The sequence below is a fragment of the Oryctolagus cuniculus genome, chromosome 10 (assembly GCF_051225735.1).
Source record: "Oryctolagus cuniculus isolate XC-2025 breed Fujian yellow rabbit chromosome 10, ASM5122573v1, whole genome shotgun sequence".
In the NCBI taxonomy this organism is placed as follows: Eukaryota; Metazoa; Chordata; class Mammalia; order Lagomorpha; family Leporidae; genus Oryctolagus; species Oryctolagus cuniculus.
This window is the reverse complement of record NC_142876.1, coordinates 103,042,404-103,065,794: the sequence shown is the minus strand read 5'-3', so window position 1 is coordinate 103,065,794 and position 23,391 is coordinate 103,042,404. Positions and strand designations below refer to the sequence as shown.

The 23,391-nt window shown below is 40.3% G+C and overlaps 1 protein-coding gene across 7 annotated transcripts in view; it reads right to left on the bottom strand.

Annotated features, from left to right (window-relative positions):
• The window catches only part of SETD2 (SET domain containing 2, histone lysine methyltransferase), a 117,310-nt gene that overhangs the window by 50,081 nt on the left and 43,838 nt on the right, over positions 1 to 23,391 (bottom strand). For all 7 annotated transcript variants that reach the window (XR_016214863.1, XR_007921935.3, XR_007921936.3 and 4 more), the window contains exons 5-12: positions 22,311 to 22,439; positions 20,785 to 20,908; positions 19,644 to 19,721; positions 17,447 to 17,544; positions 11,138 to 11,264; positions 6,163 to 6,297; positions 5,297 to 5,416; positions 2,425 to 3,084 (exon numbers count right to left, since the gene is read on the bottom strand). Coding sequence is in view for 3 of the 7 variants with exons in the window: in XM_051852507.3 (XP_051708467.1) it covers positions 2,425 to 3,084; positions 5,297 to 5,416; positions 6,163 to 6,297; positions 11,138 to 11,264; positions 17,447 to 17,544; positions 19,644 to 19,721; positions 20,785 to 20,908; positions 22,311 to 22,439 (1,471 nt within the window). In the remaining 4 variants the exon portion in view is untranslated. The remainder of the gene's footprint in view (positions 1 to 2,424; positions 3,085 to 5,296; positions 5,417 to 6,162; positions 6,298 to 11,137; positions 11,265 to 17,446; positions 17,545 to 19,643; positions 19,722 to 20,784; positions 20,909 to 22,310; positions 22,440 to 23,391) is intronic.

Sequence of the window (23,391 nt, the reverse complement as noted above, 5' to 3'; positions counted from 1 at the left end):
CCATCCAGTGTGTAGAAAAGCCAAGTGGAACACATATCCAGTAATATTATGGTGTTCCCTGAAGGCCAAAGAGGCTTGGGGTGGTTAATATAACCACAATCTTAGATCAATGCTTTTTAGAGTGATCTTGGGATTAAGTATCAGCAACTAAAACAGAGGATGGTAACAGGTGCTTAATAAAGGTTGGTTGAATAAGACATTTTCTTTTCAGCCAATGTCTGCTTGAACATAGGTGGAAGTCAGACAGAAGTAGTTAACTCTTTCAATGCCGGGATAGTATGAATACATAGTATTCACATTAAGTCAACATTTTTCTCTAATACATTTTCAAATTATAGGTTCTGTATTTTTAGGATTCTGCTTAAATGCCATCTAAAATATGTGTGTGTGTGTGTGTGTATGTTTTTTAAGGACAACCATAATCAGAATTTTAAAATCAGAGCCATAGTAAATGTTAATTAGAGTGATAGATGAATTAAGACACCCCCACCCCGCACCAATGTGTTAACAAAACATCACAGTTCACAGTCAAATAAAAACAACTCTCAATAATGCAATTCTAGATGGGTAATGATTCCAGAGCAAACTAAAGTTTGAAGACAAAAGAATTTTATTTACTGGCTCCCTATTTAATACTAATAATCAGGATAAATCCAAAGTACAAAGGACACATTTTAAGTACAAATAAAATTTTAAACTTCAAGTCAAGAGGATCATCAAGCTATATATTTCTGTGAAACTGCTTTGATCATTCAGATAGGAGGGGGAGATTAGAAGAAAGGGAAGAAATAATTTTGCAGGACTCGAAAAAAATGTATAAACTCAGAGTTTAAATTACCCCAGTTATATCTAATTGGGTCAGAATATCTTACAGATTAATTCACACCATTACAATTACAGAAATATTCAAAAAGAGAAACAAAATTGTTTGTTTTCCAGATTTTTAAGAAAAAACAAGTTTGTGGTAATATCTTAGCAATTTTTAAAAATTATGTTCACCAGAGACTTAGGCAAACGACTGAGTCAACAACGCCATTCACTCTCCTTCTATTAAACTATGGCTGTAAAGGCCTTATCCATATGCATTATGCACTTCTCCCCAACTCTACCTTTGTTCCTGTACTACAGTCATGGTGCCAGCCCCACCAATAGCTTCCAAACACAAGAAAGACTTCTTTAGGGATTCCTGTGCTGTCACAAAGCAGGCCTTAAGTAAAGGTCCACCAAGTGACCATCCAGTATCTTTCAATTAAGTGCAATCTGACTCCTAAAAGTTCACACATATTGTTTCATAAGCAGATTTACTATGAATCTTTTCTTATATATTTACATAAAAGTCAGATTTCATAAGACAATAAGGCTGAGCTTATGCTGAATTGTAATTACTAAAAGTAGCATGAATAAGAGCTCAAACGGGTTAAAAAGGTGAAACCATCATGCTAGAGAAGGGTCTCAACACAGGAAATCAGGAAGCACAGTGAACAATCAACTCATTTTGCTCAGTGCAAGGCTAATTCCACTAGGTGAAATGACAGGATCACATTGGGTGAGCTTTGTAGTCATACTTAGGGGCAGGGAGGATTCAGATTTTCATCTTGCTGCAAATAAATCTGGACTGTTTTATCTGGTTGTTTCAGCTCTGGTATCAGAAATTATGAACATAAAAACAGGAGCTAGGAAGTCACCTGTAGGTGACAGGGTCCTCAAAACCTGGCTCTCAGGTTTAGATCACTTAACAACAAAATGTACCATGTCTCTTACAGGCTCATCTTCTTACTCACTCTTGTGCTTATCCAAGACCCACACTTGGGGTTTTCTGCGAAGCAAACCCTGCACATTTTGTTACATTCCTGAACAAGAGATTATCTATATATTTGATAGAAGAGCCCAGACTTTCCTACTTTTCCTCTAGAAAAAAGAAATAGCCATTTAAAAGTAGACCTATTTCAGAAACAATAGTGGAACTAAATATCCAACTTGATCTGTAAAGTCACTTTTCTTAAACAAAATATTCAATTTTTGAAGAGAAGTTGCCAATTTATCTTGATTTTTCAGCTACTTTCAATTTAATTAACTTTCCATTAAGCCAATACAGTGATTTCCAATTAAATAGTTTTTTTTAGTTATAGATAGAATCATAAATTTGTTACTCAATGGATTTTTTTAGTCTACTGTAAAGAGCACTTGAATGATGAAGTCACAGTTCTGATATGCATTCTGAATGAGGAAAAAGGAACATTTATATCTTATTTTGGCTGGTATGATTCTTGCCAAGGTCTAAACAATGTCTGAGACATTCATTACTAGCCGATAGTAAAAGAGATGGTACTTCATTTTTGAGACATACACATGGCTAGAAAAGTAGGCTTAATTGGTCTAAAGCTGAGTGATTCAAGTTAAAATTAACAAAAAATGTATTCTTACCTTTAGGTCTTTCCAACTGTCCAGAAGCTTGGTGGCTAAATCACTTATATCCACTGTTTTATCTGGTTGTTCTTGACTCCTCTCACTCTCCACATCAGACACACCCTCCTCTTCATCTTGAGATGGTGTTTCCTCAGCAATAGGTTCTTCTAGTTTTGTGCCATTGCTCTCTTTGGGCTCCATTTCAGCATCAGCCTCTGGCTCAGATGTAGGTAGCTTACTGGCCTCCAGGGTGGTTTCACTATCAACTTTGGATTCAGGTAGTTGTGAGAGCAGTTGTTGTGACTGCAACTCTTCCTCCTCCTCTATAGGCACATTTTCTAACTGATCAAGGTCCTCTTTGCCATCCTTGCCTTCCAGTTCACTGGTTGCGTCAGAGATTGCACTGTCCATGCTATTTTCACTTATAATTTTAAGTCTACGAAACATGAGTTTCTTGGGAGTGTCTGTGTCAGCTTCTGCGCCCAGCTTGTTGGAAGGATCAGGCGTATTGAGTGGTGTGTGAGCACGTGATGTATTCTCACTAGAATACCCATCTCCTTCACTCAGCTGAGGGACAGCAGTCTTGGTCTGGGACCAACGTTGAATAATTGGAAGTACTTTGCTTTCCTCCAACATATTTTTAGTAGGAATAGGCAAGTGCTCCAAAGTCTTTATAATCTGATTAAACATAAATAAAAAAAAAAATCACATCACATTATACACATCTTTCAAATCCCTGCAGGGGACTCAGATTCTATTTCTGTAGGAGTACTGTTTTTATACTACCTTAAATAAACGAAGACCAAAGTCTCTGTAAATACAAAATATATTTAAAGTCATAATATTCTTTTCCTTTAGAAAAAAAGAAAACTTATAATAGGACTGATCAGCAAGAGTAAAATGTGGAGCAGGTGGCTACTTACAGCAACAAATGGGACTGATTAATATACTCTACCAGTAGTTCCCAAACCTGAGTAGCTTTTAAGAAATACATAGGGGCAGGGTTTTGGCGTGGCAGTTAAGATGCTACTTGATATGCCCACATCACATACTAAAGTTCCTGGGGTAAAGTCCTGGCCCCACTCCTGATCCCAGCTTTCTACTAAGGTATACCCAGGGATGGCTCAAGTACTTGAGTTCCTATCACCCATATGGGGATACCCACACAGAGTTATTTGTCTCCTGGCTGCGGCCTGGTCCTCCCTGGCTGTTGTGGGAATTTAGGAAGTGAACCAGTAGATGGAACTCCCTCTTTCTGTAAGTCTCTCTCCACTTCTCAAATAATTAAAAATTACATGGTTACCCAGCAGTTTAAGACTGGTTTTAGCAATAAACTGGATCCTTCATTAACTATAATATTATACCTACTCTAAAAGTTCTCAGCTATGTAGTATCAACCTTAAAAGATACTATGGTAGAGGGGAGGTGTGCCAGCATCCTATATGGGCACCAGTTCATGTCCCAGTTGCTCCACTTCCAAACCAGCTCCCTGATAATGTGCCTGGGAGAGTAGTGCAAGATGACACAAGTGAGGCCGGCGCTATGGCTCAATAGGCTAATCCTCCGCCTGCAGCGCCGGCACCCCGGGTTCTAGTCCCGGTCTGGGTGCTGGATTCTGTCCCGGTTGCCCCTCTTCCAGGCCAGCTCTCTGCTGTGGCCCAGGAGTGCAGCGGAGGAGGGCTCAAGTGCTTGGGCCCTGCACCCCATGGGAGACCAGGAGAAGCACTGGCTCCTGCCTTTGGATCAGTGCGGTGTGCCGGCCGCAGCGTGCCAGCCGCGGCAGCCATTGGAGAGTGAAGCAACGGCAAAGGAAGACCTTTCTCTCTGTCTCTTTCTCTCTCACTGTCTACTCAGCCTGTCAAAAAATAAATTAATTAAAAAATTAAAAAAAAAAAAAAAAAGATGACACAAGTGCTTGGCTCCAAGCATTCGAACTGGAAGAAGTTCTTGGATCCTAGCTTCAACCCCCGCCATTGCCATTAGATGGAAGCTTGCTCTCTCTCTTTCTCTCTTTGTAATTATGCCTTTCAAAAAAATAAAATATTTAATTAAAAAAAATGGATACTAAAAGGAAAACAATAGAGCAAATTCAATACCAGCCAGGTATAGGAAATAGTACCATTACAAGGATGATACCGGAATGATAACATTAAGGGTTTTTTAATTTATTTTTATAAATTTCCATCTACTTGAAAGGCAGAGTGACAGAAACCGATAGAGATCTTGAGGTTCATTCCTCAAATGGACACAAAACCCAGTTCTGGGCCAGCCTAAAGACAAGAGCCCAGAACTCCACCCAGATGTCTCACATGGATGACAAGAAACCCAAGCACTTAAGACATCGTCCACTGCCTTCCCAGACGCATTAGCAAGAAGCTGCTCAGAACTTCAACTGGCACTTCGTATGGATGTGGGCATCCCAAATGGAGGCCAACAACATTATTAAATGTAAGTAGTGAATACAGGGGCTAGTGCTGTGGTGTAGTGGGTAAAGCTGCAACCTGCAATGCTGGCATCCAATATGGGTGGCTGGTTCAAGTTCTAGCTGCTCCACTTCCAATCCATCTCTCTGCTATGGCCTGGGAAAGCAATGGAAAATGGCCCAAGACCTTGGGCTCCTGCAGCATATGGGAGACCCAGAAGAAGCTCCTGGCTCCTGGCTTTGGATCAGCACAGCTCTGGCCATTACAGCCATCTGGGGAGTGAACCAGCGGATGGAAAACCTACCCCCCACCCCGCCTCTGCCTCTCTGTTACTGCCTTTCAAATAAATAAATAAATCTTAAATTAAAAAAAAAAAATACATTACATAGACTCAGTGTAAGCAACCAGTATTTTTTAACAAGTGAGCCAAGTATTTTCAGAAACAAATGAGTTGAATAGTAACTGACCTCTTCCTGAAGTTTCTGGTTGCTCTCCCGGCCATCACCCAGCTCTGCCATCCAGATCCACAACAGAGACAGCCCATGGCGTTCCAGAAAGGACTTCAGGCAGGATTGTGAATGCGTGTTCTTTCATGGGGGAAAAGATATTATGGAGGCAATACCAGACAGAGCATTATAGATGATCCATGGAGAGGAGTACATAGTCTTAAATTCACAGAAACTCTAAAAATTGTGTTTTTATTAACCCAATGAGAACAAATGTTTTAAGTTACACTTTTTTGTTATGTAAATGTAACAAGTCAGGTCAACCTGGACTGTACTAAAGTAAAAATTACATAAATATTAACAGGTAATTTACAATGAAAATCATTTCTAAGAAAAAACTGGATCTATGATTTTACTGAAAAAGCTAAAAGTATAAAAAGTTAGTCTTTAAAATACTTTCTTCTCTCCCTTTCAGATGCTTCCTCAAAAGGCTTTTTCTTTCTTGTAGCTTTATTCTTTTTAATCATAGGGTGTTTTTTTATTATTTAACACCTGAATAAAGCAGAAAAATGAGATTACCACTAAAATTACTCTTTGAAATCATTTTTAACTGGCTATGACATGCTAAAGCAGAGGGAAATTGAAATTATTCCAGAGATCACTAACTGAAATACAAAAAATTCCACAACATTTGATTAAACAAGGCAAGCCAAATCTATAAATAGATTTAAGGATATAAACTTTCAAAGTAATATAGAACTCACAAGTCCATTTTAAAAATAAGATTAACTCTACTCATGAAAATTATTCCTTTTTCATTCACCTGGACTGTCATTTGTCCTACTCCAAAATCAGAAATAAATATAAATTAATATTAAGGTGTTCACCTGAATTAGCTTGAGACAGGTAAGTTTCTGTTCCAAAGTTTCAATTCTAACCATTAGCCGGGATAAGCTGAGAACTTGGTTTTTATCGGAGAGACCCTCACCATTTTCCATCAGAGCTTCTAGCTCTCCATCCACCTACCACAGCAAGGAAAAGTATTTGGTTACAAAATGAAACAAAAAGCAGCCCACTTAAGAACCAAACAACTGTAAAAGACACTTAGCCTCATCAGTAATCAGGAAAACACAAATTAAGACCACAGTGAAAAATCATGCTGTTAAACTGAGAAAAAAAAAACATACACACACACACATTATAATATCAGATCTCTTGTTGATGAAAGCATAAATTCATATGATACATCTGAAAAGCATTTCTTTCACTAATCAAATAGGCACCAAGAACTTTTTTTTAAAAAGATTTTATTTATTTATTTAAGAGGTAGAGTTACAGGCAGTGAGAAAGAGAGACAGAGAGAAAGGTCTTCTTCCATTGGTTCACGCCCCAAATGGCTGCAACAGCCAGAGCTGTGCCAATCCGAAGCCAGGAGCTTCTTACCAGTCTCCCACATGGGTGCAGGGGTCCAAGCATTTGGGCCATCTTCTACTGTTTTCCCAGGCCAGAACAGAAAGCAGCAGCCAGGACTAGAACTGGCGCCCTTATGAGATGCCAGTGCCGCAGGCAGAAGACTAACTTACTGCACCACAGCACTAGCCCCAGCACCATGAACTTTAAGTCAAGTATAATTCTAGGGGCTGGAGACATTGCAATGACCTCACATAGAAAAATGTGCCCTTATGGGAGACAAAGAACAAATTACATTAAATGAAAAGTATATAAGAAAAAATATAAAACATCAACTAGAAAAACAAAATACTTGTATCTCTTTTGTACAGCAATTGCTGTAAGAGAAATTTATGTATATGGGTACCTATAGATCCTTAAGAATGTTCACTGAAGTACTATCCATAATACAAAGCATTGCTAACAGCCTAGATATCTGTGGCTAGGCTAAAAAAAACTGGCACGCTCACTCAATGGAATATAGTATCATGGTGAAAGCTATCAAGTTCATCCAAATGAAACAACATCCCTCAATCTTAAAAACATAATGGGGGCCGGCACTGAGGTGCAGCGGGTTAAGGCCCTGGCTTAAGGCACCGGCATCCCATGGGGGTGCCGGTTCTAGTCCAGACTGCTCCTCTTCCGATCCAGCTCTCTGCTATGGCCTGGGCAAGTGGTGGAGGATGGCCCAAGTCCTTGGGCCCCTGCACCCATGTGGGAGACCTGGAGGAAGCTCCTGCCTCCTGGCTTCGGACCTGCACAGCTCCAGCCGTTGTGGGCATCTGGGGAATAAATCAGCAGACGGAAAACCTCTCTTTCTGTCTCTACCTCTCTCTGTAACTCTTTCAAATAAATAAAATCAATCTTAAAAAAAAAAAAAAGTTATACATAAAACCAAGTTCCAGAACATTACACATTGAATCCATTTTTATGCACCTCAAAAACAAATTGTTTAGAATGTACTTATGAAAAATCAAGGAACAAGAAACAAAATTTCTAAGAGTGGTAACCTCTAGGCACTACTCAGCGTACAGAGAGGCATTTACTAACCTTTATATTAGAAGTATGCTTTAAAATTTACATATATATTCTTTGGATATTTTAAATAATACACTTAAGTAACAGGAGGGGGAGAAAAAAATTATCCTACCAAAGGCTGTTACCAGTGTTCTGCTGCTGAAGTTATGGTGCCCTCATAAAACTTATTACTGGGCAAATTAAATTAACTCATGTGAAATCAAACAATGAAGTATTAACTGTAACTCTTAATTCTAAATAGTTGAAGTCATAAGAAAGTAAGAATGAGAGTTGCGGCTGGCGCTGTGGCATAGCAGGTAAAGCTGCTGCCTGCAGTGCCGGCATCCCATTTGGGCGCCGGCTTGAGACTCAGCTGCTTTTTTTTTTTTTTTTTTAAGATTTATTTATTTATTTGAAAGTCAGAGTTACACAGTTACACAGACAGAGAAAGAGAGGCAGAGAGAGAGAGTCTTCCATCCGCTGGTTCACCCCCAGTTTGCCGCAACGGCTGGAGCCGTGCCGATCCAAAGCCAGGAGCCAGGAGCTTCTTCTGGGTCTCCCACGCGGGTGCAGGAGCCCAAAGACTTGGGCCATCTTCTACTGCTTTCTCAGGCCACAGCAGAGAGCTGGATAGGAAAAGGAGCAGCCAGGTGTCAAACCGGCGCCCCTATGGAATGCCGGCCCTTCAGGCGAGGGCATTAACCCCTTGCACCACAGTGCTGGCCCCAGCTGCTCCACTTTTGATCCAGCTCTCTGATAAGGCCTGGGAAAGCAGTGGAGGATGGCCCAGGTCCTTGGGCTCCTGCACCTTCAAGGGAAGACCTGGAGGGAGCTCCTAGCTTCAGATCAGCACAGCTCCAGCCATTGCAGCCAAATGGAGAGTGAACCAGTGGATGGAAGACCCTTCTCTCTCTGCCTCTCCTCTCCTCTGTGTAAATCTGACTTTCAAATAAATAAATCTTAAAAAAAAAAAAAAAAAAAAAGTCACAGGAATGGGATTAGAAACAGACAGACAGGAAAGAGGCTGGCACTACAACATAGCAGGTAAAGCCACCACATGCAGCACCAGTAAGCCATGTGGGTGCCAGTTCGAGTCCCAGCTGCTCCACTTCCAATCCAGCTCCCTGCTAATGCTCTTGGGAAAGCAGCAGGAGATGACCCAAGCCCGTGGGCCCCTGCACCCACATGGGAGACGCAGATGAAGCTCCTGGCTACTGGCTTCAGTCTTGCCCAGTCCTGGCTATTGTGGCCATTTGGGGAGTGACCCAGCAGATGGAAGACTCTCTGCCTCACCCTCTCTGTGACTCTTTCAAATAAATAAATAAATAAATCTTAAAAATAAAACAAAACAAATAAACAGGTAAGAAAGACAAAAGGAAGGGGTGAGTAAAGTAATAGGGAAAACTTGAACAAAGAGAAAACTAGGAAAAACCTAGTTCAGCCTGGCTGGATGGTAGGGTGAGGAACTGAGAAAACCTGTAAGACTGGTAGTAGATGAAAAGGCCATGGGGCTGGCGCCAGCATCCCATATGAGCACTGGTTCAAATCCCAGTGCTCCAATTCTGATCCAGCTCTCTGCTATGGCCTGGGAAAGCAGTGGAAGATAGCCCAAAACCTTGGGCCCCTGTACCCATGTGGGAGACCCAGAAGAAGCTCCTAGCTCCTGGCTTCAGACTGGTCCAGCTCCAGCTGTTGCGGCTATCTGGGGAGTGAACCAGCAGATGAAGACCTCTTTCTGTCTCTCTCTGCCTCTGCCTTCCTGTAACTCTGCCTTTCAAATAAATAAATAAATCTTAAAAAAATAAAGGCCAATGTTAGAATACAAGACATGAGAGCTCTATCACAAAATCTCAAATAGGAGAGTAATACAATCAAAGTGAAATTTCAGAATAACTCATGTGGCAATGACAGAATGAAACTTAGACAAGCGACAGAGGAAAGACGACATCAAGATAGCATTAAACAAACTTGGTACAAAAACAATAAAAGTCTCGAACAAGATGATAATTTAGAGAAAAGCAAAACTAAAATCAAAGAATATTATTTAACTGGCTATTTTATACACTTACACTGTACAATTCTATTTTATATTAGACTTCAATTCTATTTTATATTATACCTCAAAACTCACATTCTAGTAAAGAACAAAAATATCTAAGAAAATAGGAATGCTGCCTGAGAGAGACTGAAGACACTTAAGCACAGTTTTCCTTCCAAAATGTAGTTAAAGCTCATTTTTCATTTCTGATACAATTCAAGGTACTGAATAGATTTAATTCATGAACAGAGATTTAAAGTGAAGAGATCAAATAAATGATCAGAAAAGCAAATTTAAAGTTAATCTAACACAAACAATTTTGCTAGTTTTCTTGCATGTCCTAAATGAAAAACTTATTGTGTCATAATTCCTAGGTGATTACAAGAGGATATATTACAGACACTAAAATTCCACTTTTGGAGCAAGCATCTGACCTAGTGGTTGACACCCCCATCTCACACTGGGTGCCTGGGTTTGATTCTGATTCCGGTTTCTGACTCCCATTTGAAGCAACCACATCAGGATCTGTTGACTAATACCTCTAAACCCTTAACTCCCCTTCATAGCACTAACACTAAGATTTCTAAGTCTAGGGAACTGGTCTCAAAATATGGATTTTTACTATAGTCCTGACCAAGTGATTCTGAAGTAGGTGATATAAGGATTACACTTTTGAGAAAGTGTTCCAATAAAGGGATCCTCAAAAAAGAGAGGGGAGGATATTTTTAAACAGTATATAAGTCTCTGGTCCCAGCTGAGAGACCCTTTAGTAACAAGACTCCCCCACAAACACACCAGGAGTAACTCAGGTGAGAAGGGACAGAAAGAAGACTATCAGCTGCTATTTCATTAAATGGAATGACCAGCTAAGATCACTCTTTCTCACTGTAGGGTTGCCTCTTACCTCTCAAAAATCATCTCAAACTTCAGAGACCTTAAGAACACTTTCAAAGGGTTGGAGTATCAAACAAAGACGAATGAACAGTGAAAGATTAGGAATATATATCATATTTAAGCGAGCTAAACAGAAAATTTAATACTTTATTTGTACACAGGATTTTTAGAAGTTGCGGAAAACACTAAGACTTCAAAAAGTTCGTGGCAAAGTTGAATTAAAAGAAATGTGATTTTTCCATAAACTTTTTTTTTAAGTATCCTCTTATTAGCCCAGGTGTTTAAGAATACTTCAAGTTCTCAGTGCCAAATTCTATTTCCATGAATCTGAAATAATCTAGTAATATCCAATCTATTGTTTCTTTTAGTAGTATGGTTAAGATTTTTCAAACTTTAATCATAAAAAGCTACTACTCTTCTTAAAATTTTAATTGTGGAAGTTGAAAGGAGGATGGAATACTTACTGAATCTTTCTTACGAGAGCGCTCCTTCTTCATTTTCCCTCCTGCTGCTCGGATGCTGACCCTGTTTTCCCCTCCCAAGTAACCCCGGCAATTGGCAGACCCGCAGAAACATTTCTGAGCTTCTTTCCTGCTCAAAGAGCATAAGAAAGAGGTCAGTTATGTGGAAGTAAGCCATGTAAAAATGTTGCCAATGTAACAATGAGATAGGAGAGAAGTCATATCAACGTAGAGGAAACATAAACAACTGAGAACTAAACAAAACACATCAAAATGATAATTTTAACATACTCAACAAACTCACTGCTAACTACTGTAAATGCTTAAAACTGCTCTTAAAAAGTATTCATTTGGGCATATAGTACTGCAGTTTAGTGGTATGAAATGCCCACACTCTGTACTAAAATTCTTGGGAATGATCCCAACTTGTGCTTCCAATTCAAGTTTCCTGCTAATGTGCATCCTGGGAGACAGCAGGTGATGGCTGAAGTAGTTAGGTCCCTGCCACCCATATGGGACAGTTTCAGGCTCTTAGCTCCACCTTGGCCCAAACCCAGCTGTTGTGGGCATTTGGGGAGTAAAGCAGATAAACGATCTTTCTCACTCTGCCTTTTAAATAATGAAAATATACAGTAAGTTAAAAAAAGACAAGACACTGCTTGGGAAACCTGCATCTCCTATCAAAGTGCCTGGATTTAAGTCCCAGCTCCATTCTCAATTCCAGCTTCCTGCTAATGCACACCCTGAGAGGCAGCAAGTGACGGCTCAAGTTCTTGGGTCCTGCTGCCTATGTGGAAGACTTAGATTGAGATCCTGGCTCCTATCTTCAGTATGGCTCAGACTCAGCTGTTGTGGGCACTTGAGTAGTACATTAGTAGATGGGAGATCTCTGTCTCTCTGCCTTTCAAATAAAAGAAAAGAAAAAAAACTTAATTCCTTTTTAATCTTTCTTTATTGGTTAGAAAAAGCTATTATATTTGTATGCGAATATTTAATTGACACACAGGATTGTATCATAAGCCAATATAAATCACATTATTATAGGATACCTAAAAGAAAACATTTCAGTATTAAAAGTTATCACATAAGGATGTGAACGTTTTAACACATATACCAATAAATTTAACACCGGAAGCACAAGGGAAACTGGTAGAAAAGAACACAGACGGCCGGCGCCGCGGCTCAACAGGCTAATCCTCCACCTTGCGGCGCCAGCACACCAGGTTCTAGTCCCAGTCGGGGTGCCGGATTCTGTCCCGGTTGCCCCTCTTCCAGGCCAGCTCTCTGCTATGGCCCGGGAGTGCAGTGGAGGATGGCCTAAGTGCTTGGGCCCTGCATCCCATGGGAGACCAGGAGAAGCACCTGGCTCCTGCCTTCGGATCAGCGCGGTGCACCGGCCACAGAGTGCCAGCCGTAGTGGCCATTGGAGGGTGAACCAACGGCAAAGGAAGACCTTTCTCTCTGTCTCTCTCTCACTGTCCACTCTGTCAAAAAAAAAAAAAAAAAAAAACAGAACACAGACCTAGGGGCACTTGTTTGGTGCAGCAGCTAAGCCATCACTGGGGACAGCCACGTTACTTAACAGAGTGTCTGAGTTTAATCCAAATCTCCCATGTGGGAGACAGGAACCCAATTACTTGAGGCATCACCATTGCCTCCAGGGTCTGCAATAACAGGAAGCTGGATTCAGGAGCCAGAGCTGGGACTGGAAGCCAGACACTATAATTTGGAACACAGAAATCTTAACTGCCAGGTTAAATGCAAACTCCTGGTATTATTTGCTTAAAAATTACCTTGTATGGCCGGCGCCGCGGCTCACTAGACTAATCCTCTGCCTAGCGGCGCCGGCACACCAGGTTCTAGTCCCGGTTGGGGCGCCGGATTCTGTCCCGGTTGCCCCTCTTCCAGGCCAGCTCTCTGCTGTGGCCAGGGAGTGCAGTGGAGGATGGCCCAGGTGCTTGGGCCCTGCACCCCATGGGAGACCAGGAAAAGCACCTGGCTCCTGGCTCCTGCCATCGGATCAGCGTGGTGCGCCGGCCGCAGCGCACCGGCCGCGGCGGCCATTGGAGGGTGAACCAACGGCAAAGGAAGACCTTTCTCTCTGTCTCTCTCTCTCACTGTCCACTCTGCCTGTCAAAAAAAAAAAAAAAAAAAAAAAAAAAAAAAATTACCTTGTATGGAGCTGGCGCTGTAGCACAGAGGGTTAAAGCCCAGGCCTGCAGCGCCGGCATTCCATATGGGCACAAGTTCAAGTCTTGGCTGCTCCACTTCTGACCCAGCTCCCTGCTAATGTGCCTGGGAAAGCAGCAGAGGATGGTCCAAACGCATGGGCCCCTGTGTTCACATGGGACACCTGGAAGAAGTTCCTGGCTTCTGGCTTTGGCCTGGCCCAGCCCTGGTCATTGTGGCCACTTGGAGAGTGAATCAGCGGATGGAAGACCTCTCTTTCTCTGTCCCTATCTCTCTCTGTAACTCTGTCTTTCAAATAAATAATATAAATCTTAAAAAAAAAAAAAAAAAAAAACGTGGCCAGCACTAGTGGCACGTGGCACAGTGGGTTAAGGCCCTGGCCTGAAACGCCCGTATCCCATATGGGTGCCGGTTCAAGTCCCGGCTACTCTTCTTCCAATCCAGTTCTCTGCTGTGACCTGGGAAAGCAGTAGAAGATGGTCCAAGTCTTTGGGCCCCTGAACCCACATGGGAGACGTGGAACAAACTCCTGGATCTTGGCTTCGGATTGGCACAGCTCCAGCTGTTGTGGCCATCTGGGAGTGAACCAGTGGATGAAAGACCTCTCTCACTGTCTCTACCTCTCTCTGTAAGTCTTTCAAATAAATGAAATAAATCTTAAAAAAAAAAAAATCACCTTGTATAAGGCAATGGCTCTGAGAAAAACTAACTGAAGAAAGTAGGAAACTCCTAAGGACATTTTATTATAAGTATTTCAAGATATATTCTCTAGAAGTTAAGAATCCTTTTTAAAAAACATAACCACAAATTAGTAATTCCATAATAGCATTAAATATTCACTAAATACCCAAATTTTCCCATTTAGAAGGCAATATTGCTGCCTGTGACTCCAGCATCGCATATGGGAACTGGTTTGTGTACTGGCTATTCCATTTCTGATCCAGCTCCCTGCTAATTGCCTGGAAAAAGCAGCAGAAGATGGCCCAAGTGTTTGGATCCCTGACACCCATGTAGGAGACCTAGATGAAGCTCGGGGCTCCAAACTGACCCAGTGCTGGCCATGCCAACCATCTGGGGAGTAAACCAGCAAATTGAAGCTCACCTGCACTTGCACTTGCTCACTCTCACTCACTCACTCTTTCTAACCCTTTCAAAATAAATAAATAATAAATTTTTAAAAAAATTTTTAGTATCAAAATAAGGCCCCAACACTAGAATTATGCCTTGGAATCTGAAGGTTCTCCCTCTTTGTGTTCTTTTTGCAAATTATTTTAAAAGCCAAGTCATTTGTCTTGAGTTTGTATTTTGTTGACTACATTTTGTCTCCTGTATTTCATAAATTAGTAGTTAGATTTAGAAACCTAACTTAATTCACATTCAATATTTCTGTTGGCAAAAGTATTTCATAGGTAGTACTAAGTAATTTTTTTAAAAGATTTTATTCATTTATTTGAGAGGCATAGTTACTGAGAGAGGTAGAGACAGAAAGAAAGGTCTTCCATCCGCTGGCTCCCTCTCCAAATCTGAAAACCAGGAACTTCTTCCAGGTCTCCCACATGGGAGCAGGGGCCCAAGCACTTCGACTATCATCCACTGCTTTCCCAGGCCATAAGCAGAAAGCTGGATTGGAAGAAAAATAGCTGAGACAAGAACCAGCACCCATATGGGATGCCAGCACCGCAGACGCTGAGCCTACTACACCACAGCATCAGCACGATACTACGTAATTTTAAAAGGAGATATACATTAGTTTTCTTTTCAATAAAATTTGTTTTTAATTCAAGAGGCAGAGGAAGAGGCAAACAGAGCCCTCTTTTGCTGGTTCACTTCCCAAATACCTGCAATAACCAGCACTATGCTAGGTCAAAGCTGGGATCAGGAACACAATTAAGATCTCCTACATGGTAAGAGAGACTCAACCACTTCAGCTACTACATGCTGCCTCCTACTGCACACATTAGGAGAAACCTGGAACTGGGCATGGTATGGAACACGAGAATCTCATCCAGTATCAAAACTGCTAACTGCCACTCCTTTAGATGCCTTTTTGATACGGGCAGCCACTGAAGATTGCTGTTTAGATTCATTATTTCACTAGGTGTTATAAAATGGTATTATCATTACTATCTCACTTAATAACTAGACCGTTATAAAGAACTTCCTCTCATCAACTGTGCGGTTTAATCTGAAGAATTCATTTGTGAAAGACAGCATAAATGCTTGGTATTTTTATTTTTAAACAAGTTTTCCTATCATGAATTGTTCTCTTCCATTATGATTAATGTAGTTTTGTTTTTAAAATATCATTAAAACTCAGGGATTTATTTCAAGCCACTTTTGCTATTTTACTTTTTGTTAAAAAAAAAAAAAAAAAAAAGATTTATTTACTGGGGCCAACACTGTGGTGCAGCAGGCTAATGACCTGGCCTGAAGCACCAGCATCCCATATGGGTGCTGTTTTGATACCTGGCTGCTACACTTCCTATCCAGCTCTCTGCTGTGGCCTGGGAAAGCAGCAAAAGACGGCCCAAGTCCTTGGGCCCCTGTACCCATGTGGGCCCGGAAGAAACTCCTGGCTTCAGATCAGGGCAGCTCAACCAATTGGGGAGTAAACCAGTGGATGGAAGACCTCTCTCTTTCTCTCTCTGCCTCTCCTCTGCCTTTCAAAAAAAAAAAAAAAAAAAAAAAGATTTATTTATTTTAAAGGCAGAGTTACAGTGAGGCAAAGGCAGAGACAGAGAGAGATCTTCCACCTGCTGGTTCACTCCCCAAATAGACGCAATGGCCGGAGCTGGACTAATCAGAAGCATGGAACCTGGAGTCCCTTCCAGGTCTCACAGGGGTGCAGAAGAGACCCAAGGACTTGGGCCACCTTCTGCTGCTTTCCCAAGCCATAAGCAGAGAGCTAGATCAAAAGTGGAGCAGCCAGGACTTGAACAAGTATCCATATGAGATGCCAGCACTGCAAGCAGCAGCTTTACCCACTACACCACATCTCCATCCACCCTATTTTTCTTTTTTTAATGCTTCTTTTCATCTACCTGAGAGACAGATCTTTTATTAACTGGTACTCTCTAGAATGCATGCAATAGTTACTGCTGGGCCAGGCCAAAACCAGGAGTCCAGAACTCCCCTCCCAAGTGAGTGGGAGAGGCCCAAGCACTTGAGCCATCATTCACTGCCTCCCAGGCTGCATTACCATAAAGCTGGATTGGAAGTGGAGGTGCTGGGATTTAAACCAGCACTCAGATAAGGTATGCAGGCATCCTAATCAGCTTAACCACTGCACAAAAATGCCCATCCCCTCCTTATTATCCTTATTGATTTATCAGTGACAACAACAACTTTTCTACTTTGAGGTGTTCTTTGCCACTGTATCAGTTACTATTTTAGGTACAATAGGTAACAAATTATTTCTAAGAGTACTGTATGTATGTTGTAGTTAAGATTAGTCATGATTTTATAATTGTTAAAACTGAATTATGGATACACAGGAATTTACTACAGTATGTTCTTCACATACACACAGTTAGCAATTCTATAACACAATTTTTAAGAATTATATTAGACACATAATTTTATAAATAAGCAGCATTAAATTCAAAGAAAAATTACATAGTTCTTGTACCACAGTCCTTAATGACTGGAAGTGTCATAGAATAGGAAAAACATAAAACCGAAACAATATACTATAGGTAAGATTTGGGAGGAGCAGGTGTTTGGCAGGGAGGTTGAGCTACCACTTGAGATACTCCTACTCCTATCACTTATTCGAGTGCCTGAGTTCAATGCTTGATTCAGTTCACAGTTTTAGTTTCCTGCTAATGTGTACCACAGAGGGCAGCAGGTTCAAGTAGTTCCCTTCTTGACATTCATGTCAAAGACTGGGACTTAATTCCTGGCTCCAGCCCTGGTTGTTGCAGACACTGAAGAATGAATTAGGAGATAGGACATCTCTGTTTTTCTCTTTGCCTTTCATATACATAAAACTAATATCTTTAAAAAGAAAAAGAGCTGATAATAAATATAAATTTTAAGTTATTCAAGAAATATATAATCTCTATTTATGAACAGCTTACTCACACATTAAAAGCAGCAAAATAGAGTAGAACTTATACTCACCCATATCTTTGGAACTGATAGTCAAATGTTAACTCTGAGCCTGAAGGAACCAGTTTGGTGGTAAAAAACCCAACCCTCAGTTGTCCATTCACAGTCCACTGAGATATTATATTGAAAACAAAAGAAAAAACAATTTTTTAATCCATGGGTAAAGATCACTACCATCTGCCTTAATTATGAACATGGCTCTTTGGGAATTACGGTTTTTCCAAGGAACAAATGGAATTCTTCTTTCTCTAAATAAACTAACAAATTCAAGTGTTACTCTTATTTAATCCAGATTGACTGCAACTTGTCTCTAAACAAAGTAACTGCAACTTAACATGTGTTTCTATATACTTGTACTGGAAATAAGCATACAGGGGATGCTTGGTGTCACTGAGTAGCGCAGACAAATTTGTATTCAAGTACTTATATTAAAAGTAACCATGTTTGGCTGGCGCCGCAGCTCAATAGGGTAATCCTCCACCTAGCGGCGCCAGCACACCGGGTTCTAGTCCCGGTCGGGGCGCCGGATTCTGTCCCGGTTGCCCCTCTTCCAGGCCAGCTCTCTGCTGTGGCCTGGGAAGGCAGTGGAGGATGGCCCAAGTATTTGGGCCCTGCACCCCATGGGAGACCAGGAGAAGCACCTGGCTCCTGCCTTCGGATCTGCGCGATGTGCTGGCTGCAGCGTGCCAGCCGTGGCGGCCATTGGAGGGTGAACCAACGGCAAAAGGAAGACCTTTCTCTCTGTCTCTCTCTCTCAGTATCCACTCTGTCAAAAAAAAAAAAAAAAAAAAAGTAACCATGTTTGGGGCGGGCACTGTGGCTTAGCGGGTTAATGCCCTGACCTGAAGCACCGCCATCCTATATGGGTGCCAGTTCAAAACCCAGCTGCTCCGCTTCTGATCCAGCTCCCTGCTAATGTGACTTTCAAATAAATAAATAAATCTTTAATAAAAAAAAATACCGATGCCAAAAGTCTAATTTCATGAAACAGTGATCATACAGCTTAATGCAAGCAAAAAGTCCCAGAAAAGATGCATTAAAGTAAAAAATCTAAATGGGGTAGATAGAAAAGTACCTTGTAGTTCCCAAAAATATGTCAAAGACTGTACAGCTCCATCCCAAACCAATTGCACGTTATTGATGAAAAATTCAAACTTAAAGAGAATAAGGGACATTTACGGTACAGTGGGAGACTCATAGCTAAACCATAAGCCACCAGCTGCAGTAGAACTAGAACTAGAACTTAGGTTAAATTATTTCGGAAAGTTATTGGCTATATGGTTTGGCTCTTAGAAGAGTCACAAATAAGATCTATTAGTTCACAGATCAAAAAGTAAAAAATATCCAGGAGTCAAAAGCACTACCTTCAACATGAGAGGAAATCTATGGCATATATTTATGTGGGAAGTGGGTCAATACCTCAGTGATGTAGGTTTATGTGAAGAATGGGTTGATAAGCTTTCTCAATCTAAAATAGTTTTAATAGCTCTATTGTTCAATATCTTTTATTACTAAAAAAAAAAAAATCAAATTTGGTACCTTAACAAGATCTGACAAAGAATCTGAACACAATGGTACACACTGAACTTCATCAAATTAAAATTTAGTTTTACATTCTGACATCTCTGAAACAACATCTAAGATATTTATTGCTAAGGAGAGGTGATAAGTAAATACTACTTGAATTCTCAGACTCTAGACCAGAAAAATGACAGCTGTCACAATCTGAGTAGGGGCCAGTGCTGTGGCGTAGAAGGTAAAGCCGCCGCCTGCAGTGCCAGCATCCCATATGGGTGCCGGTTTGAGTCCCGGCTGCCCCTCTTCTGATCCAGCTCTCTGCTATGGCCTGGGAAAGCAGTAGAAGATGGCCCAAGTCCTTGGGTCCCTGCACCCGCATGGGAGACCTGGAAGAGGCTCCTGGCTTCAGATAGGCACAGCTCTGGCCACTGCAGTCAACTGGGGAATGAACCATTGGATGGAAGACCTTTCTCTTTCTCTCTCTCTGCCTCTCCTTCTCTGTGTAACGTTGACTTTCAAATAAATGAATAAAACTTTAAAAATCTAAACATTCCAAAAAATAAAATGTTTAATAAATAAGAGAAAAATTTTTATAAAGAATAAAACTCATGAGAACCTTTGATATCAGATCTAAAATTAATGGTCAAAGCAACAGTCTTGAACAAATATCTTTAAATCTACCTGAACTTACTTTTTGGGTTTCACAGTTTGGTTCACAGCTGTGATTCATGAAACGAGAGCAATTTCCTTTTTGAGTGGCGTCTATTATCTGGAGAAATAAGATAATTTAAGAGTTTAAAAATGAGACCTTGGGGACCAGCACCTGTGCATAGTGGGCTGGGTGGTGTCTGCAGTGTTGGCATCAAATGGATGCCAGTTCAAGTCCTGGCTGCTCCACTTCTGATCCAGCTCCCTGCTCATGTGCCTAGGAAAACAGAAGATGGCCCAAGCGCTTGGGCCCCTGCACCTATGTGGGAGACCTGGATGAAGCTCCTGGCTTCGTTCTGTTCTAGCCCTGGCCATTGACTATTTGGGGAATAAACCAACAAATGGAAGGTCTTTATCTTTCCCACTCTTTAATTCTGACTTACAAATAAGTAAGTCTTAAAAAATAAAAAGAAACCTTAAAATATCTTTGAATTTTGCAAAAAAAAAAAAAAAATTTAAGACACACTAATTTGTGCATACACACACTCTTCTCTCCTACCTTGCTTTACAGAACTCTCAATGTATTTTACATATCAAAATGTAAAATATCTAACTGCTTCTTCTAGAATATCTGCAACTATAAATATTTTGTCTACAGGCAAAATTATCTCAACACCTGTCAATGTCACTCCCATTTACTTTAAGCTATTTCTTATACCCTATTACATTCCAATCTCATTTTCTGTGTGTAAAATTTAATTTTCAAACTCACTCTATGTCACACTGCTGTAGATCTCAAACCTGATTGTGTACTTGAATTTCCTGGAGAGTTTGTTAAAACTTGCTGGGTCCACCACCCAGAATTAGAATAAGTAGGTCTGGGGGGTTAGTCCCCAGATTTTACGTTTTCACATGAAATGCGGAGGCTGATATGAGAATCTAGCTGATTTCTATTAAGGCAGACATTAAAGACACTTAACAAAAATACATGTAACTTCACTCACACACACAAAAAATTCTTTTGAAAATAGCATCTCCTTATACCATCTTTTTAGTAAACAGAAACTGTATTATTCAGTCCTTCACTTTGTCACTTACTATTTCAGAGAGCAGTTATTATCAATAACCCTCTCAAACCTAGTACTTTCCAGATCAATTTCAAAGCAAACATCCATGTTACCTACCTCATCATTCTTCAGAGCCATGAAATAGTAGTGAATGTTTTTGTTTCGTGCATACTCCTTCACCCGAGCTTTGAACTCCTTATGATCAAGGACCTCTCCACAATATTCTAACACAAAGGTGTTCCTGCAAAACAAGACAGAAATACTGTAAAGCGACTAAGTTTGGTAATACACAAAATATAATCAAAATGTATGTAAAATATCTAGCATCTAACAAATTTTTGCCTTCCTAATATTTTTAAAGGATGCTGATTTTAAGAAGCTTTATAATTTACATATACTACCAAACCATACATTCTTTCTCCAACTGGATATTAATATAAATATTCAGGTCTGGTTTACAGTATCATAAAAAAATTCACAACTGGGAAATAGCTCTAAAGAAATTAGGAAGCACTGAACCCTTTAGAGGCTTTCTATTGTAGAAAAATAAGAAAGCACCCTAAAATATGATAGCCCTTCTATTGTCTTTAAAGTTTGCTAACAATGTCAAAGGTCAAATCTAACACTTCTTTTAAAAAAATTATTTACTTTGGGGCCAGCAGGTAAAGCTGCTGCCTGTAGTGCCAGTTCAAGTCCTGGCTGCTCTACTTCTGATCCAGCTCTCTGCTATGGCCTGGGAAAGCAGTAAAGGATGGCCCAAGCCTTGGATCCCCACACCCGCGTGGGGGATCTGAAGGAAGCTCGGAAGATTGGCCCAGCTCTGGGGAGTCAATCAGCAGATGGAAGACCTGTCTCTCTCTGCCTCTGCCTCTCTGTTACTCTGCCTTTCAAATAAATAAATAAATCTTAAAAAAGAAAAGAAAACTTAGCCAATTATTTACTAAATATTTAAAGGATACAATGCATTGGAATAGGACATAATGAGACAATCCAGTGAGATACATTTCACAACACATGTAATCTTATTATTTAATTTTAAAATAAAAGTCACTTTCACTAATATTTAAACATGCTATATAAGAAAATTAGATGTTTCAAAAATAAGAAACATGGTAGAATATGAAGTGAGCCCTTCACTGCAGTACAATAAAAAGTGGCTTGAGTTAGAGTGCAACACATATTCATTCAACTAATGTTTATTAAGTTCAAATATGCTTTAACTTTCTACTTTAATTATCTCAGATATTGTCTTCTACTTTAATCACAACTCAATTCAATGTATATTAATGGATTCCGTCCCAATTACTTTTTATAGAATTTCATAGGGATGCGGGTATACTGTGAATACTTGATAAATGCTTGGAATTAAATGAAACAACTATCAGACAAGAAAGGCTCTGCCTAGTCCAAATATTATAACTGATAAAAAACTCTTCTTGTATATACAGACAGAAGGGTCTTTTTTTTTTTAAATTTCCTAAAGCTAGTGGAAAAAAAATTTTTTTATAAATTAGCTACTAAGTAGTCAATCTGCACAATTAGTATTAAATCTCAGTGTATCACAGAAATTACTTTCCAGCAAAACATTTAATCAAGTTCAATAATATAAAAATTAAGTGAATGGTGATTAAAACATAACTTACGAAGGAAGGTCTTTGGCAGCTCTCAAGCCCCAGCCTTTCTTTTCTGTGAGTATAACTTCCACATCTGCGTGCTGTTTTCTCTGAAACCGTCTATTGGAACAATAATCCCCATTTGGACACCGAGAAGAACTGACAAGAGAAATGAGTGAAAACTAGTTAGGACAGCAAAAAAAACCATCTTCACTAGATTATATAACTGTAAGTATTCCCATCTTTATGTCATGATCAGCATATTTGAGGCTAATCCCAAATGAGCCTTCCTCAATTATTTCCATCACAAAGGGATGCCTTGCAGCTGTCTACACTGTTACCTACACAGAATATACTCCCAATAGAGCCTTGTCATCTGGTTATCACTCCCTGTCTAGAAAACATTTTCAGGCTGCATGTAAGTTTACAGTACATTGAAAATTCTGCAGAATTAACTTTCTATCAGTTCACCTTCCTTTACATCCCACTCCAATCACTATTAATTTGTTCTTTTGAATGAAAATAATTACTTACTACAGCTTACTACATTTCAGAGAAACCAGTCATTATTAAACATATCCTTATTTAGAATAAATCCAACAACTCCAATGGTTACTAGACTAAAACAAAACATTCACTGACTTTTTAATACTCCAAAGCTGGCATATATAAGGGTTTTTCATGCCAGCTAAGACTACTATAGAAATTACCAACAATTTTTTTTAAAGATCTATTTATTTATTTATTTGAAAGGCAGAGTTATAAAGAGGCAGAGGCACAGGAAGAGATTGAGAAAGGGTGGGAGGGGGGGAATTCCATCCACTGCTTCATTCCCCAAATGGCCACAGCTGGAACTGGGCTGATCCAAAGCCAGGAGCCTGGAGCTTCTTCCAGGTTTCCCATGTGGGTGCATGGACATAAGGACTTGGGCCATCTTCTGCTGCTTTCCCAGGCACATGAGCAGGGAGCTGGATCAGAAGCAGAGCAGCCAGGACTCGAACTGGCGCCCACATAGGATGCCAGCACTCCATGTGGCAGCTTTACCTGCTACACCACAGTGCCAGCCCCAACAATAATTTCTAATACATTATTATTCACTGCCAAACTAGCA